The 18,838-nt window shown below is 40.8% G+C and overlaps 2 protein-coding genes across 6 annotated transcripts in view; one reads left to right on the top strand and one right to left on the bottom strand.

The window, feature by feature from the left end:
* Window positions 1-12,900, bottom strand: part of RMDN1 (regulator of microtubule dynamics 1) — a 29,845-nt gene extending 16,945 nt beyond the window's left edge. Inside the window, 5 exon segments of the mRNA XM_073330651.1 lie at window positions 82-241; window positions 4,535-4,622; window positions 10,424-10,541; window positions 12,606-12,794; window positions 12,796-12,900. Of these exon segments, the coding sequence (XP_073186752.1) occupies window positions 82-241; window positions 4,535-4,622; window positions 10,424-10,541; window positions 12,606-12,794; window positions 12,796-12,885 (645 nt within the window). The 5' untranslated portion in view covers window positions 12,886-12,900.
* Window positions 12,901-13,144: 244 nt separating this feature from the next.
* Window positions 13,145-18,838, top strand: part of CPNE3 (copine 3) — a 63,333-nt gene continuing 57,639 nt past the window's right edge. For 3 of the 5 annotated variants that reach the window (XM_073330648.1, XM_073330650.1, XM_073330645.1), the window contains exon 1: window positions 13,145-13,245. The gene's annotated coding sequence lies outside the window, so the exon portion shown is untranslated. Of the gene's footprint in view, window positions 13,291-18,838 lie in introns of all 5 variants that reach the window. The other 2 variants (XM_073330649.1, XM_073330646.1) reach the window with 1 other exon arrangement.

Below are 18,838 nucleotides of genomic sequence, written 5' to 3'. Positions count from 1 at the left end.
CCATAGTCACTCCTGTTTCTACTGACAGATGTCAGGATAGTGGATAGCAACATTTCAATTAAATTACTTTGACTGGCTCACCTTGTGTACTGCAAAATTTGACTCATTTTTCTCCAGTGCCTTCTTTGCATATTCAAGAGCTTCATAAACCAGTTGCTTTTTCTCCTCTGCAGAGGTGCTACTGAGTTGGGCTAGATCACGTGAGGCCCGTGCTAGACGCCATAGTATCTCCGCATCCTCACTAGTTATAAACATAACAGAAATATTAATTGTCTACAAAGCAAGTGCAGGTCTAAAATCAATCACTTACTGCACTGCTCAGCTTAGCACTAAGGTAATATTGTACTATGTGCAATTCTAAACCACATGCAATGAAAGGCTGAGATCTCAGTCACAAATACGAGATCTCAGTCACAGCAGATTTGCTGAAGAAACTTTGGCAACACTTTTGATCCGTGAAGCAATAATCCTATTGGCACCATAGGAAGCAGCTTTTCTTTTTTTTTAAATTGATGCAAAATTCACATATACCACCTTTAAGCTAAAGAGACAGGAAGGAAAATAAAGAAAGCAACATTTACTTCTGACCTAAACTATATATTTTCCAATATTCAGTTGGTTTCAGCAGCAAATGCAGTATTATGTATCAACCATATTGCTATAGGTTTTGTACTAAAAGCACTTGCAAAAGTTCAAAATAAAAATGTTTCAGAGTTTCATTAAAAACTCTCAGTGGAAAGACTGTGTCAAATAAACAGTCTCCTACTATGTTAGAACTCAAAACACTGCAGCCCTGGACAAATGAAACTGACTAAAACCAAGAGTGAAAACAACGAATACAAAGAATGAAAATTAAAGTTGGATTTTTTTTTCATTTTTATTCTAAGGGCCTGGTACTTATATGGCTCCATGAGCTGCACATACACCCTTTAAAACCTGCTCACCTCAGAATAGCAGTATGTACCCTTCTTATAACTACTCAGATTCAACATATGCACTTTAATTACAGTAGTATGCACTTAACGGTTTAAGTAAACAAATATACGATCTGTACAATTATCTTTAAAACCTAACATAACCCTGTTCCTTGCTGGCCTTCCCTTTTCCTAACTCAGGCCATCCAAAATGTAGCTGTCAAGATTATCCTCCATTCTGACCACGTTACCCCACCTACCTGAGTATCTACTCTAGCTTCCCCTGTTCTTTGTACCAGCTTTGCAATTAGATGCTGTGCTTTCAAAAGCTTCCAAAAGTCCACTCTGCCTATGTCTTCTCTTATGCCTGCCCATCCATCCCCTTCTACTCTCTACTGTCACTGTGCACTTCATCTCAAACTGTTCTCCATCTCCTTTACCCACTAGCCTTTGTGCTGTCTTTCATGCTGCCTCAAATTCTTATAACATTCCCCTCACCTCCTTCATGCCATTCATCCCTTTCTTTAAAAAGATTCTTAAAAACCTGTTCCAGGAAGCATTCAAACTTAGTGTCACCCATTACTTTGGATTGCTGTGTTGCATTGTACAGGCTGTGACTTTAGACTATAAATTGCTTGAAGAGAATTTTATTATGTTAGACACCATGCACTTATTGTGAAGTGTCCTGTTCACTGGTGATACTATACAAATAATAGTGCATACTGATTATGTGATGCTTGTTCGCTTTCTAATTGTGCTCATTGTTGTGCATGTTCCTGACTTCTCTGAAGCCCCAGTTTTCCAAAGGTCTGAAGTCCCCCCACCCCAATACATAATATGACCATTTTTAAGAAATTAGAAAATTATATTGGAAAAAAACCTGTTTCAACCCCAGTGACAACTGGTCACTTCACACTTATTTCCTGATGTTGATACTTGCACACGTCAAAGAGGTCAAAAGCAAAGTGAGAGCGAATGTTACAGATCAGTTTTTATACATGTAAGGAGTTAATAGTTATCTTAGTAACTGCTACAAGTCAACCTCCTGACGACACCCTAGTAGATAAATACCCAGAAGAAATATTTTAAACACACAAAAGGAACCTATCAGAAACCTTTGAAGACATATTACATTATAATAAACATGGTAACCTTTCATACCTATTATTGTTCTTATTCAGCTACTCTCCAAATCTATCATTATTTCCCTACAATTGAACAGCACTGCAGGCAGTAACAGACTCTTCCTAAGCATGTGACCTCACAATGAGCCTGCTCATTTAATAGTGGGTTCCTAGTTAACTTCAGTGAGCACTGGATACAATGGGAGCATGTGATAATATAAAAGGTGGGAAACAGCACAGATTGAAAATATAAGAAACAATTTATAAGAGAAGGAATAACATACAATAATTTAAGAACAAGACAGATGTCCTGTTCAGCTTATTCAAGCAACTCTGATGCAACCTTCCTAGTTTCCTGGAATGCCAGCCATATTCTGTGAAACATCAAATTGGGACTATGTAAAAGTATAGGGGATGTCTTTAATGAGAAAAAGATGTGTACCTTTTATTTTTGTAAATTTCTTAATCACTATCTAAAAACAGAATTCTGGCACCGATTCTGCTACTCTGAGTATGGAGAGTAATGATTCCCCTTATAGGTGTTACCAATAACTAAATAGGAAAAATCCTCTCTAGCACAACAAAATGACAAACATTAGAAAGGCTTTATTAGTTACTTTCAATTTGAAGTGCTATGTCACTTGACTGCATATACCCAGATTTAAATTGTGCCATTGGTGTTCATTGCATTTTACAAAGATAACAGTATCAATGAGTTTGTTAGTTAAATACAATTCCTCTGTTTTGATACGCTGCCTAAAGTTTTCTATTTTGAACTCTAAGATTAAATAACAATTTATGAACGTTTCAAAAGTCAGAGATTATTGTGAGACTGTGGGTAGAGAAGCCGAATCTAGAAATAGGAATGCTGGGTGTCAAAAAACAGGCAGTTTCTAACACATTGTCAAACAAATGATAGTTAAGTTTAGAACCTCAATACAAAATGTTTTTCTGGCAAGGTATTAAATATGGCATTACTAATCTGTTTACTGGATAGTTCTGCTCTAGGTACTGACCTAGCTTAGGACTAAGTGACTCAATCTCCAGCTGTTCCTATAATTTTTGTGCATTCCTCCTAAGAGAATTTTCAGCTTCCTTATGACTTGGTGTTTCTCTGTGACCACTCCTTTCCCCTTTCTGATGGGGTGGAAACAACCCAGCCCAGCTCCCAAGGTTCCTCCATAAAGCCCCTGGGGTACATCTAATCCACAAGAAAGAGATGGCTGGCCAGCCACCCCTTCCCCTGAAGGAGGGCATTCTGAAGAAAAACCTCAGAGGGTTCTCTGCTTTTTCCTTTAAACAGCCCTGTCCCAGCCTGCACAATGTTCTTTTCTTTTTGTCCAACTAAGACATATGGGCAGGAGCAATACTCTCTGTGGTCAAGAACCCCTTCCTTGGCAGAAGCGAAATAAAAGAAAGAAGAAAAGAGCTGATGAGCAGTACAGTGAAAAAGAGCAGGAATGCTCCTACAGAGTTGGGAGAATTTTTGCCTCAATACATGAAGTTTGGGCTCTTTCCCTGATTTAATAATACATAAATACTGGTTGTCTTCTCCCACTCCTCTTGATTCCATTAGTGAATTCTAAGTGTTCCTCTCTTACCCATTAGCGAAATCTTCCCCCTCCCACCCACCTCTTTTCTTTGCATGGCTCCTTTCTCCCTGTGGGCCACTTTGCTCCACCTCCTCTCAGGTCCCAGCCTCTCTGCTTCTCCCCCACCCTTGCACAAAAGAACAGATGGTCCTACCACTCTGCTTTCTATCACTTTCTTCTCTTATTGAAAAAGAGCAAAAGGTTCAAAGGCTGCTCTGTTCCCAGTACTTCTGTTACAGGAGCTGGGATGCTTGAACCACTCACCACTCTGTTCTCTTCTTTCTTTCTCCCTCCCTCCCTTCCAGCAAAGGAGTCAGAACCTCCCAGAACTGACTCAGTCCACTCATGCTGGCAAAATTTCTATTTGTCTATGGCCAGCAGGTTATTCAAACCCTGTCTGTGTGTTTTGTACAGTAGCAAACACACTGTCAGCTCTGTAACACAGTGACCTCTCTCCCCTCACCCCCTCCAAGCCCACAGAGACACCATTCAGTTGCTAGGGGGATTAGGATGAAGCAGTACTACTGCTCTCTGTCCCACATCTCTACTAGGATACTTGCACATTAGGGTCTGTATTTAACCTTCTAACATATACTAGGGAAAGCAGAGTGTCGTCCACCAACTTCCTTATAAGAACATTATTCTCAGGGACCCTGTACTAATGGAAAAAGCCAGCCGAGTGCTAACCCTCTGCTGCCCAAACTGAGCCCGACTATGAATCAGGTCCTTCCTTCTACATTGAACGGGAAGAAAATTCAGGAGATTTTCTCTCTTACTGCAAAAAGGTGCAAGCTGGGTGCTCAGTGCTATCATACTTACTGTATTAGTTAACATAAACTGATAAAGGAGCACTTCATAAATTTTAAGTCACAATAATGTGGGGATATTCAATACCGTTAAATACCTGCTTTTGTGCTGGGTCAGCAATTGATAGAGCTTTTCAGTTTCTCCACTCCCATACAGGTAGTCTGCTTGCTCTATGATTTCCTCAACTTCAAAAGGGGTAGGGATGGTAGAAAGAGAAGACAAAAAGATTAATAAATACGATAGCCTACCAGATAAGCAACAATATATTTCAAAGTACAACAATACAACTTGCTGTTAGCCAAAGTACCCTGAAACACAAAAAATCAGTACAAAAAAAATCAGCACTAAAGACGGGGTCAAGCAACTATTTCCCAAAAAATATCAAGTGTTTCCAATTTCAAATTGGCTACCTATATACTAACTTTTAGCAGCCATGGGATACAGAATTGTACCAGCTTTGTTTATTTTCAATGAACAGCTTCTGAGAACAGAAACAACATTAAAAAAATATTACTCTATGAAACTATAAAACAGCCCTTAGCAACAGACAGTGTTAGAAGTGTAACAGATCTTAGAATGTTAGTCTGATGACCTCACAATGGCAGAACAGAACGTGTTTGGTTTAATTTCCTGTGATGAATAAGGACTTGTCTACAGTGCAATTAAAAACCCATGGCTGGCCTCAGTCAGCTGACTTGGGCTCACAGGGCTCAGGCCAAGGGTCAGCTTAATTGAAGTGCAGACATTTGGCTCGGGCTGGAGCTTGAGCTCTGGAACCCGAACATCTACACCGCAATTAAACAGCCTGTTAGCCCAAGCCTCACAAGCCCGAATCAGTTGACCCAGGCTAGCCAAGGATGTCCAGTCACAGTGTAGACATATCCTAAGTGATCGGAAAATGGAGCGTGTGGGACGCCAGGGACTGAAATACAGCAAGACAAAGTGGATGAATGCAGTAAGGATCACTTAGTATTGGACTGATCCTTCAATGTATTATCTTCATAATTTGTTGCAGGGTGACTTATGTTTTCAGTCTTAAATCCTTGTTTTGTATAAAACCAGCAGCACATATAAATAATTCAAAAGTATTAAGATACGTCAGTGATATAATGCTTTTTAAAATATTGTAGGTTCTGGCAATCAGAGATAAGGGCTCCACAGTTCAGTTACTCAAAGCACCACTGTAACATGCATGAGGCCACAGACAATGAAACTGGAGAAAATGTTATTAAATGAACCCAAACTGGGCTTTTCAGCGCAGCTTGCCACTTTATCGAAGTTTTGCTGAATTAAGCCCTTAGCAGTTGCACAAGCACCTGGTTTTTAAAACTAAAGTGTCATAAATTTTTGGTTTTAATACCACATTTTCCCCCCCACAGAGCTCTTCCAGGTTTACTTTGTAGGTTCCTAAATAGGTTTAGCACAGCCTGCATTCCCAGTAACGGCAAGTCCCCCATTCTATATCATAATAAATACCTAGCTCTTATATATGAAGATATAGGTCTTTGTCTGGTTATTCTTATTATTTATCATCCCGCACAAAGCAAATACATGACGTTAGTGTTTTTGAAACAGGAACAAAAAGTGTCACAGGTTCGATTTAAGTAAAAAAGATAAATATGTTAAAAATGAATATACTTCCACATTTTCAACCTGTAAAGTTAGGAGCTGTACCATTCTCCAGGATTCTTTCCATATTTTGGCCACCAGAGTTGTTTAATTCAATTAATAATATTAAGGAGTTTAATATTTACTAAATATCTTAAAAGGTGACAATTTCAGTTTGTGTTTTGTCTTCAACGGTGTTGCTATCCCAAATAATAAGTTTAACATTTTTCTTTTTCCCCATATTAATTCTGTATCGTAACCTTCCAAAGTTTAAATTTCTGATAATGGAAATGGTGGGATAAGACTCATTCACATCAGAGAATAATTATGCGAATAAAACATAGTTGTGTTCCACAAATTGATATACAAATATGGTGCAGGTTTTTACCATGATCATAAATAAAAGACATGAAAGAATGTGAGTAGCTTGCCCAGGTTCCTCTTCCTAATTAAAAACAAGGTGTTCCATCTGATAATTCTATTTTTGCCATAGGTTTGTTATATTTTGATTTAATCATTTTTTTTAAAAGAATGACCACATCCAACCATTGTTGGGTTTTTAAATTGTTGCTAGAAGGAAACTTCACCCTGGTCAAAGGCCTTCCCAGTATCTAGACTGCCTAGCTCTCTTCTTCTTAATTCTTCAATTATGCTTTTTATTCTACTAAAGTCTTCCATGTGACTAAGCCTCTTCTGATCCAAATATACAAATTTAGGGCCTTTGATTCTACCAAAAACATTTCCATAGATGTATAACTTTAAGATATGAATACTCTATTGAAGTTGATGAAAATACTCAAAATTAACCATTGTGTTTTACAGGATTAGCCACAATTACTTTCTCAATCCTTAAAACTGCAGTGTTTATGAAAGTTTTATAATCCTGTTTTAACAAGAGACGTGTGATCTACAAGAGTCAAGCCTTCACTGAATCTTGATTTGGTTTGAAAGACAGTTAGCCTGTACCTAAATTAAACTGTGGAGATTTTTCTTTTTCAATTTTGTAGCTGAATACTTTCATAAGTAAAGGGTCATCTGGGTCTAGAATGCACAATATTTTGGTGCAAAACCACCCACTCCAGGTGCTTTCCTCAAGTGAAGATGTTATGTAGCTTTGGAGACTTCGTTTCCCCCACTCCCACCCCAGCTCCAATTTGTCTATGTAAAGTGTAAGTAGGTTTCTTAGCTACATGCTTTTATTTCTGTTATAGGTACCTGGTATTCAGATGGCCATAGCAACTGATAAAATAATGAAGTATCTTAATCTGGATCCATTATTAATTTCCCAGATTTATCCCATAGTTTGTATTTACAGCTTGAGTGCTGCTCTTAATGTAGCCACTAAGGCACTTTTCTGTTTTTACCTCCATTCATACATGTGCTTTATGAAATTAATTTTTTTGGCTTTTCCAAGGCTAATTACCTATGTTCTTGTCTAGTACTTAAATGTCCATTTCCTTATTTTTAATTTTTATGTGAATATTCTATTATTTGATCCACTGGTGTTCATCTCTTTGAAGAGTTTTGAATATTCACTTATAAAATTTTTCAAATTTTTTTGTTCTGTGAGAGAAAGGCTGTCAAGAGTCTACTCTGTCAAACCTCAGACCTAGCTATGAACTAAATTGTATGATAAGCATCCTCTCCAACATCTTTCACTGGCAACAAGTATTCATTTAAGGAGACACTGTCAAAAACTTCAGGGCTTATTTTCATTCTTCCATTGTTTGCACTGCCCCTATTAGATGCTTAAAAATAACATTTCTTTTGTTTCTTCCTTGACCATTGGTAAATATTGTTTGTACTTTTTATTAATAAAGGAAGGCATAAGTTAACATAGCAAATGATTACTGACTTTTGTTCAAGAGTTTTTATAGGGATATCAGCACATTTCTGTGAATAATTTGAGTTAAATTAGTTTCCCCTCTGATGGGAGAAGTCAGATTCTACAGTAGTAATAAAATATTTTACAGAAAATATTTAATAAAATAAAAATACATTTAAGTAACATAGAAATACTTGCTTGGTATTAAAAATGTACGCTTGTTTGTTTTTCAATCATGTATTAGTTTCTAAAACAGAAAATCAAAGGAGGTAGGCCTTACAACGCTATTTGCTGTTATGTGGATTTTACAATACACTGATTGCTTGTAATTGCTTTTTTTTTTGCTATCAAATAATATTTTCCAGTTTCTCTCTCTTATTGCATATTAACCTTCAAGACAACTTACTGTGCCTAATTTGTAGAGATATGGAGAATAAAATGGCTCGTCGCAATACAAATACAACATTCTGGCTCCTTAATTTTGACTGTTAGACGTTCACAGGTTTACAGAACAAGAATATTTCTATAAAATATGAATCAGATGCAGCACAGACTTGTTAAACTAAAACTGCAGTTAGGAATTATGACTGAGTTAACTATGGTCTTTACCTATTTCAAAGTACTGAGATGCTCTCAGTATTTCAGAACTTGCCTTACCCTTACAGAAGGGCTAGACTATGACCTAATAAAGTACTGCAGATTGTACCTTTCTTGGGCCAAAGTTTATTTTTGACAATATTTATTTAAGTGTCCTTGGGTAGCCCTGGGGTAAAACCTAATGGAAATGTTTTGATTTCTTTGATAAGAAATGGCTTGTTTCAGCCAGACAGCCTTCTGATTCCTCTTCTAGGAACATGGGCCCCTTAATACAGCTACTGTTGTTCCTTTAGCTGTTGCTTTCTTGCCACTTCTCTTCAGAATACAATGACATTTTCACCACATATAAAGAATATCGAAGTCCAGTATTTTAGGTATAAATGTAATAATGAAGAGGGCCTCAAAGCCAAAAGCAATCTTAAGCATACAAGTTTAAAAATAGACACGTTTTCCATGGTTTCTAGTTGTTTCTCCACAAGCTTCAGGTTTCCATTAGGCCCTCTGACAGTGATGACATTTTTCTCTCAAATTCCATTGTTTTCAATATTTACCACTCAGTTCAGTACTACTGAAGTAAATGACTAATTATTTTAGGTTTGCTGGAAACTCTCTCTTCATCTCCACAGCTGTCAGTTCATGCTTACCGGATTTAATACGTTGATTGAAATTTCAAAAGCGATGCTGTCAAGTCAAATCTTTTCTAAAAAGTTTTTCTTCCCTCTGTTAAATACCATCTTCTATTCCTTCATGAATTTTGAGCAATTCTCATCTGGCTTGGTGTCTGCTAACTTGCCCTAAGAGCTCTGATCACTTGATTTTTCCTGCTTTGCTGTAATTGTGTACAGAAGGTTGTCAGTAGGTTCTTTTATAATGTGCTCAGAGCTATAATAGTCTTTAAAAATTACATCAGCCACTTTTTTCAATCCAGTAGTCTGTAATTATTAAAAGAGTGAAGCCTAACATAAATATAGCTTAAATGGAGGCAAAAATAAATATATGCCCAATATTTCTAGTTATTTCTAAAATCTTGTGGAAGATGAAGCTCTGAAGAGTGGAATCTACTGAAGCAACAACCAGTCCGTGGACCAGTGCCAGTCCCTGAGATCTCCCTGACACAGTTTAGGAAGGCAGCAAGCCGATCCTTGGTATCAAAAAGGTTGAGAAACACTACACTAAAGGACGCAGCACTTAGGCAAAACTCTCACCTCAATACCTGGGAGAAGACAAAGGAGTATGAAGATGGAGGATCATTGTTTCTACTGCAGTGAGCACAATGTTTATTTCTTCTGCAAGAATCCTCATTTGGAGCTTATTTGAAAAAAAAAGATGTATAAAATTTCCAAGAAATTCAGCAGCCTGGGAAGCATTTAGAGAGCTAGCATTGTACTGATTTAATTTTTATCAGAATAACATGTGTAAAGACTACTTAAAACGAGGCTTTAGACTGAATCTTTGAGGTTTTACTATATTTCCAAAGATGCCAGTACTTACATTTCAGACCAAGACATTTTGCTCCATTTCTAGCTAAAATCATGAGCCCAATGCTGCTGACATAAGCTAGAATGTGGATTTCCACTAGTACCAATAAAAACTAAAATTCTTATTCTGCAGCTGAATCAAGGATTAATAGCTATATTCTGAATCCCAAATTCAACCTTATCTCCCAACAAAGACTTCAAAGGAACAGCATCTGTGTCACAAGCTTATCTTATCCACACAGCAAAGTTTTGGCTATGCTCCTAGTGATATTTCTGAGACGTGAGCCATGCTAAACAAGAACTTCACTATTGATTGAGTTCAAAGGTAGCCTACAGCTGAACAGATTGTATAAAAATAGCCTACAGTGGAGATATTGGAAAGCCTTACATAAAATGCTTCTCAAAGTTTTGGTACTGTAAAGAAGTGCCAAGTCTGCATCTGAATGACCTCAGGACATTTGAATTCACAGAGCTTTACCTTTGACGCTAGCATGAACCACAGCAAAGTGAGAAATAGAGTTGTAAGCTTCATAACTCAAATAAGACACTGTCGAGAGTGCAAGCCCTCTTCTGAAAAGAGTTAATTTTCCAAACACCTGAAAAGAAAAATAAGGCAAGTTTATAATTTTTGACAAAGCTGCTCTGCAACTCTCTGGAGCAGCCGTCACATTCCAACCTTATGTGCACAAGAGGCTCTCAGAAGTTACAGAATAACAATAATGGGAACAGTTCTAAGGTTTCAACTTCAAGATTTCGGTTTTTACTGTGCAAACAGGAAACTGGGCTTTGGGAATTGATTCATTATAACACTTTGGAACACGAACCTAGTATTATTAACATGAAGAAAGAATTAAAAAACAAAAAGTAACTATGTTTAATTGTGCGAAGAATACAAGACAAAACAAGAAGCAAGAATATACAAGTTGTTTGGTAAAAACTGAATTTAGAATATGCTCTGATGAGTCAACAACTTTGAAAAAAGTCAAAAAGTGTCATATTTTAATTTCATAACGATAAAGGCTGAGTCAAACTATGAGTGATTTTCCTCCTGCTTCAAGTGTAATTGGAAACTTTGCAGGTAGCCTAATACTTTTGCCTGAAACCCACAAATAGAATTGGCTTGGAAGGATCTCTTCATCTCTTAATTGATTTGATGCTCAAATTGTATTCAGACTCTCTTTGTTAATTTTTGTCAATCTGCTCATTACCAGACTTGTATTTGAGAATGTCATGGTTTTGTGTGTTTTAAGTCACCAAAAATGTAAGTGAGAACTTGACTTGCTATTTATGCTACAACAAACATACATCAATCCAAGCTCTAGTCTACACTAGAGTTAAGTCAACGCAAGGCATCTTATGTCAACCTAACCGTGAAAGTGTCTACACCTAAATTTCGCTCCCACCAATGTAACTGCCCCGCTATGCTGTCTTAATAACTTCACTTCCACAGGCATCATAGAGTCAAGGTCGATGTAGTTACGCCAATGCAGTGTAGACACTGTGTTGCTTCTGTCAAGTGTTACTGGCTTTCAGGAGCTATACCACAATGCCCCCCATTGACAGTACTATCGATACAAGTGTTCCTGGTTAGGACATGCACTGTTAACGAAAGGAGTGAAGCGCAGACACACACAAGTGATGTAATTACTACAGCAGCTGTATGCCAGTGTAAGTTAGGTTGACATAATTTTGCAGTGTAGACATGGCCTAAGTCAAGCAACCCCTAAAACATTATTACTTTTGTAGACCATAAACCCAGCTATTTTAGAAGTCAGAATGTCATCCGTAGGCACCAATAATTCCTATTTATTTCTTCACATTCCTCTCTACATGGCTCATCAATTTAGCATTCAGTTGCCACACATGAAAAAATGAAACCTTAAACAGTGACAGGGAAGCAGATTATTTTCCCCCGCGGCCATGACACTAAAAGTAGAAGCTTCAGGCAGGGGAAACAAGGGCATCAAGAAAACACTCACTGCCCACCCATAGTGAACCAGGAACCAAGCGTAAGACAGTTCAGAAAAAAACAAGCCATGTGTAACCTGTTTGGGATTGTCTGGATGGACAGAAGGCATGTAAGAAGTGGGTCACATCAGGCATTGCTTTAGCCATGAGCTCCACAGCTGTGTTTCGGGCTGATGCTAGTAAGGGCAACGTCTGGGCAGCAGGCGTCCTGATATGCTGCAGTGCTACAGTTAGCAGTGTTTGAGAAAAGGGATACCTGGGGCAGGTTAGTGTTCGTCTTCAGCCCTGTCGCTAATAGGTCTTCACCTGACCTGCATATTCTAGAACAGCGACTGGACAGGGCTCAATGGCAGCGCGGCCCGACCCCCTCCACCCAGAAAGGGGGATGAGAGAGGGTGCGAGGCCCGAGTGCGCCCAACCCCGCGGGCCGCAGGTTTACACCGGGAAGGGGTGGGGGCGAGGCTCCTGCAGGGGAAAGACCGGGGCGGTGGACAGGAGGCTTCAATGGCAGGGAGACGGGCCCCTGGAAAAATCTCCGTCCGGCAAAGACAGTCTCTCTCCGGCGGGCTGACAGGCTGGGGCAGCGGCCCGGCCGGGGCGCTGGCCTGTGACTGTCTCGGCGGAGAGGGGCGGGAAAGGGTCCCCAGAGTGCGTCTCCCACGCGGGGCTCAATCTCCCACCTCTCCCCCCACCTGCGCCTGCCGCCGCCAGCCGCGTCTCAGGCCTCCAGCCTCCGACAGGAGCCGCTTCCCCGCCCAGGCGGCGCCTCGGCGCAAAGGCCTCAGGATAATAACTGCTGTCGCCATGATGCGCCACCCCGTGCTTGGCCCGACCCGCCCGCATCCTGGGAAACTCAGTGAGAGCGCCCGACCGGAAACGGTCCGCTGGCAACAATGTCCGGGCCATACGGGCCCAGAGCTCCCTGTTTCGACAGGATGCGGTCAGCCCCGATAGTGTCCGAGTAGGACACATGACCTCGCTCTTTCCGTTCCGCCCGCTGGGTTCTCTGCTCTTTCCCCCATTCTTTAGAGGGAAGCGTCGTTGGGGGCGAGGCTCAAGTAGGGTCTCTGAAGTAGCAGAGTTGGGGGGCGGGAGAGGAATTGTGATCACGTGGCCTCATCCGCCTCTGCTCGAAACGAACATCCCCGCTCGGGAATTTCATGGCTGCCCCGGAGCGTATCTCGCGCATGCTCCGCTGCGCCCGTTTGAGGGTGGAGCGGTAGGCGGGCGGGCTCGGGGGCGGAGCGTAGGGGGGCCCGTGTTATTGCTCCGCTTTCTGGTTCTAGCCGCTTCCTTCCTTGGTCCCGGGGCTTGGACCCTCAGCGCTGGTCGGTGAGTGAGGCCGTGGCCCGCGGGGCCTCGCCGGGCTGGGCGGCGGTGAGCGAGGCTAGGGCAGTGGGCCGCTGTGGTCTGGTGATGGGGAAAGGGGCGGATCGAGGGCAGGCGGCCCGGGGGGGGCCGCGGGCAGGGGCACGGCGGATGGGGAGCGCTGGGCGGGCGGGCGGCGGCGGCTGAGGCGGGGCCCGGTTGGGGCGGGGCCAGAGCGGGCGGTTGCGGGGAGCGGAGGGGGCAGTTAAGTGGGCGGGGCAGTTGAAGAGTGGGGACGCAGGTGTGGGGCGGGGAGGGCGCTGCCCACTGCAAACCCCTTTGCTGCGTCGGGACCCACCTGTGTAAATAACGGAGTTAACTCCCTGCTTACATTACCTGGAGGGTCCCTACTCCCCCACGGCGTAGGCCGAGCCTTTGCAGGCTGTACCTCCTGCAGAGGAGGGGCTGCCTGCCTGCGGATAAAGTGCACAGGGTGGCTGCTACTGCAGCTTAAATATTTTCCAGAAGTTGCTTTATTAAGTCTTTTCACATCCCGGGTAGGTAAATGCTATTGTTATTCCACAGTTAGGGAAACTGAGGCACAGACGTTAAGTGATTAGCACAAAGTCATGACATGACTTACCATAAGTGAGTTGCAGAACCAAAAGTAAAGCCTAGGAGCGGTGGCTCTGTTGTGTGTTTTAACTGGAACGTGAGGTAGTGGTTACAAGAATAATACAGACTAGCGTAGTGTGTTTTAACCTGTTGTCGTTTGTGGGCCCCAAAAAAATTTCAAATGGAGGTGTGGACCCCTTTGGAAATCTAAGACAGTCTGCGGACCCCAGGTTGAAAACCACCGTTCTATGGTAACAGCAGCCTTTCGTGGACTTGTTAGACATAGTCTGTGGACCCTGTGGGGTCTGTGGATCACAGGTTGAAAACAACTGGATTAGTGTACCAGCTTGTATTGTAAAATATAGACTAAGGTTTTTGACCAGCTTCCTTTTTTAAAGGACATACCTACAATGTGAAGCTGTGTGGGACTAACTTGTGTGAACCTTAAAGAGGCAACTGGCATTATGCTTGTTCCTTGGGTAGTTGCTTAAAACCGGTTTCATTTACTTAAATTGTAAGTATTAGCCTATATATGTAGAAATGTAATACTATTCCTCTGTGTTTTTCCAAAACTGTTCCCGTAGAGCTGGTTGAAGAAGGACAAAATACCTTGTGATAACTTTCATGAAAAACTGTATCCCTTTTTGATGCGGGGGGGAGAGGGAAATCTCAGTTTGTTTTTAGACCAACTCCATATCTTGGTGCTGTTGAAGGCAGAACTCTGTTCACGCATTTTGTCAGTCTTTAGGTTTCCAACAGAGGTGTAGGAAAAAGCTGGATATTTGTAATGCCAACCAGTTTTTGAAGTCCTTGGACTTCAAAATCATACTATCTAAACTCATCAAATGTAGTCAGTAACAAGGATCTGGAAAAATCTAGATGCCAAAATTCCTAAAACATGGCCAAAACTCATGCTGAAGCTTGCTCTTCAAGCTTCAATTCTGAATCCATGATTTGTACCAGCTGCATAGACAGTTATGGTCAAAATTTTCAGAGCTTCCATTGACTTCTCAAAATTGATTCGGACTTAGCTTGGCACAAAAATGTTTTAAAAACCCATATCTTTGGCTCTAAGTAGCTTCTGATGCTGTTGGATTAAGCATTTTAAGGGCATGTGTCAGGATGCATGGGACTTCCCAGATTCCTCTGACAGGTTTCAGAGTAACAGCTGTGTTAGTCTATATTCGCAAAAAGAAAAGGAGTACTTGTGGCACCTTAGAGACTAACCAATTTGTTTGAGCATGAGCTTTCGTGAGCTACAGCTCACTTCATCGGATGCATACCGTGGAAACTGCAGAAGACATTCTATACACACAGAGACCATGAAACAATACCTCCTCCCACCCCACTGTGTGTTGGTAATAGCTTATCTAAAGTGATCATCAAGTTGGGCCAATTCCAGCACAAATCCAGGTTTTCTCACCCTCTGCCCCCCCCCACACAAACTCACTCTCCTGCTGGTAATAGCCCATCCAAAATGACAACTCTATTCACAATGTGTATGATAATCAAGGTGGGCCATTTCCTGCACAAATCCAGGTTCCCTCACCCCCCTCCAAAAACACACACACACAAACTCACTATCCTGCTGGTAATAGCTTATCCAAAGTGACCACTCTCCCTACAGTGTGCATGATAATCATGGGAAATGGCCCACCTTGATTATCATACACATTGTGAAGAGAGTTGTCACTTTGGATGGGCTATTACCAGCAGGAGAGTGAGTTTTTGTGTGTGTGTGGCGGGGGGGGGCGGAGGGTGAGAGAACCTGGGTTTGTGCTGGAAATGGCCCAACTTGATGATCACTTTAGATAAGCTATTACCAGCAGGACAGTGGGGTGGGAGGAGGTATTGTTTCATGGTCTCTGTGTGTATATAATGTCTTCTGCAGTTTCCACGGTATGCATCCGATGAAGTGAGCTGTAGCTCACGAAAGCTCATGCTCAAATAAATTGGTTAGTCTCTAAGGTGCCACAAGTACTCCTTTTCTTTTTGCAGATTTCTCTGGGGACAGGCACTAGCTACATTTTGTCAGTAGAAAGAAAAGGAGGACTTAGAGACTAACAAATTTATTTGAGTATAAGCTTTCGTGAGCTACAGCTCACTTCATTTGTCAGTAGGTGACTATTTAGGGGGTGGTGTCCAAATATTTGGCTAGATCTAGTTGAAACAAGTTGAGTTTTTAGACTTCCAGTAAACTCAGTCTGACAGGCTGAATCTGACACTGGCTCAATACATTGTCATCTAATGGATATTTCAGTAAAACAGAACATCATGTTCTTATCTTACTGTTCAGAATAAAAATTGCTAAAAGTGACAAGTTTTTAGAGAATGAAAATGTAATCTTTCTAGGATTACTGTTGAAATTGCCTGAACTTTGTTTCGATTCAGGTTTTTTTAAAAGGTAAAATTACATAAGCTCACACTGGTTTTGATGTGCTCTGTTTCAGCTGAGTAGAAAAATACTCAATGTGTAGCTGTCTAGGTTGAAATGTAATCATAGGTAAGCAACAGACTTGTAGAAGTAATGTAGCATATGGCATGGTCTTATTGCAGCCTTGGTATACATATCACTTCATGTTACACTGTTTATGGATCCCAAAAATCTTGGATTGTAGAGTAATTATGAAAGAAATTCAACTATCCTCGAATCCCCAATTAATCTTCCCCCAGGTAAACCATTTTCATACAACAGAATCTTGCAGCAACTGGATGTGTGCATTCACGTGCTGCCTAACTGTGTTTATCAGTAATTCTGGGTGAATTGGCCAGCTGCTCCTATGAAGAGTGGCATTAGTAGTGCTTGAAGCAATGCATTTGAGGATGCTCATAAATCTTGGAGAGTCACGGAGGCGTGGGGCACAGGTCACTTGCAGGCTGGTGGGTCTGTCTATATAGTAAGATAAGCATTATGACTAAGGCTATGATTTAATCCATGAGTATTTTTCATAAAAGTCATGGATGGGTCACAGGCAAAAAACAAAAAATCGTGGCCCATGACCTGTCCATTACTTTACTAAAAATACTCATGATAGAATCTTGTGGGGGGCGAGGGGGAGGAAGGGTGTTGCAGGGGAAAGCAAGGGGTCTGCTGTATGGAGAGCCCCAGGAGGCCACTGCCGCTCTGGTTTCTGCCGGGGGTGGGGGAGGCGCGTAAGCCCCGGGGACAGCCGCGTTGGCAGCTCCTCGGGCTGTCCCCGGGGCCGCCAGAGCTGTGGCCGGTGTGGCTGGCTGTGAGACTGTCCGAGCGGCTGGCTACAGAGCTGCTCTAGCAATGGCCGGTGTAGCTGTCCCTAGGGCCACCTGAGCATCTGGCGCCAAGGCCAGCTGCTTGGACGACCCTGGGGTCAGCAACACTGACTGCTGTGTTAGTCATGGAGATCGCAGAAAGTCATGGAATTCACAACTTCCGTGACAGACACGGAGCCCTAGTTATCACCTTTTTCCAGGAAGACAACATGTGGCATCCTACACTGATGGCAAGGGTGATGTGTGGCTAGCTGCCATGGTAACTAGCCAAGTATTTGTGTGTACAGGGTGAATGAAAATCAGTGATTTAGAAAAATTAAAATTCAGAGTTTTTAAATTTAAATTAAATGCAGTTTATTTTTAAAAATAAACATATTTGAAATTGACAACCTATGTTAAGACTTGCACTTATAATCAGAGCTTAAATTTGTTGGAGCTGTCCAGAGCAGAGCTCTGGTACATATTTTCAACCCCTCCAGAGTTTTTATAGGATGCTGCAGGGGCAGGGAGGGTGTTCTAGGAAGTACTCTGAGAATTTAAGCCCTGTTTATAATCTAATGAAAACATTTAAATTAAACTCAAAGTATTTAGTATATGTTTGCTGCCATCCTTTAAAGAAACTTAAATCTCTGACCTGATGACGGTCACCTGGAACCAGAATTTGTTGAAATGCTATATTAGCTTTTGGCAGCAGTAGCAGCCTCTACTTCAGGTGCAGATGGAATTTTTTTTCAGTTGAGTTTATTAAACTAGCTCAGTTCAATGGGTAGTTCAGACTTAAATTGGGAATTAAAAAAAGCAGACTGGAAAAGGAAAACAAGCTTTCCTATGAATAAAAATAAAGTTTGAGAGGATCAGGTTTAGAAGTTCTGAAATCTTGAAAGATACTGCCCAGAAACAACAGTTCAGTTCACCAACTGCAGATAATACTTTTCTTGTTTAATAAATCAGTTAGTTTTAAACGGAAAACATGTTTTGATGAGCTTTTAATAAACTTTTTTTCTTGTGTTTCCAGAACATTTAAGGTAGTTGTGTTTAATTTTTAAAAGTTTATGCATGCTGTTTTTGCCCCTTTTTAATTGAATTTGATTTTCCATCCAAGCAGTTTGACTCAAATCACAAGTAAAAATGTATCTATTATAACTCTTATTAAATAAGAAATATCATTCAACATTTTTAACAAAATGAAAAATTAAGAATCTGAATACACGTAAATTGAGCTATATAATTGCTTAAATAAGCATATAAGTAATTGATTGTAAATACTTTGTTTTTAAAATTACTTTCCTAAACATATTGTCACCAATTGGTATGAGAGACTATGCACAGCAATCAGGTGTCTTGGCTTAGTAATTTATATAGTGACACCAGCTCTTGGTGCTTTATGAATGAAGATGATCCTTGCTCCCAAAATCTTAAATATCGGCGATGATACAAGAAAAATGTAATATGAGTAGTTTAGGTTTGGCACACATTTTGTTAGTTCCAGGTTTTTTATGACAGTTTTGATATATAACTGGATTTTTAGTTGAGGAGATAAGAGAAACTGTATAGCTAACATATCTAGTCGGAAATTGGAAGAAGTTGTGTAAATAAATTTGCCTTATTTTTAGTTGCAATGAATATCTAGTCACCATGAATATAAAAGGTATCTATTTACGTTTCTAAAAAGCATTTTCTTCTCTGTCTCTTTTGACCAGCCATTTTGTCATTTTTCAGAGTAACAGCCATGTTAGTCTGTATTCGCAAAAAG

Source organism: Lepidochelys kempii, chromosome 2 (genome assembly GCF_965140265.1).
Source record: "Lepidochelys kempii isolate rLepKem1 chromosome 2, rLepKem1.hap2, whole genome shotgun sequence".
Taxonomy (NCBI): domain Eukaryota; kingdom Metazoa; phylum Chordata; order Testudines; family Cheloniidae; genus Lepidochelys; species Lepidochelys kempii.
This window is presented reverse-complemented; position numbering and strand designations above follow the sequence as displayed.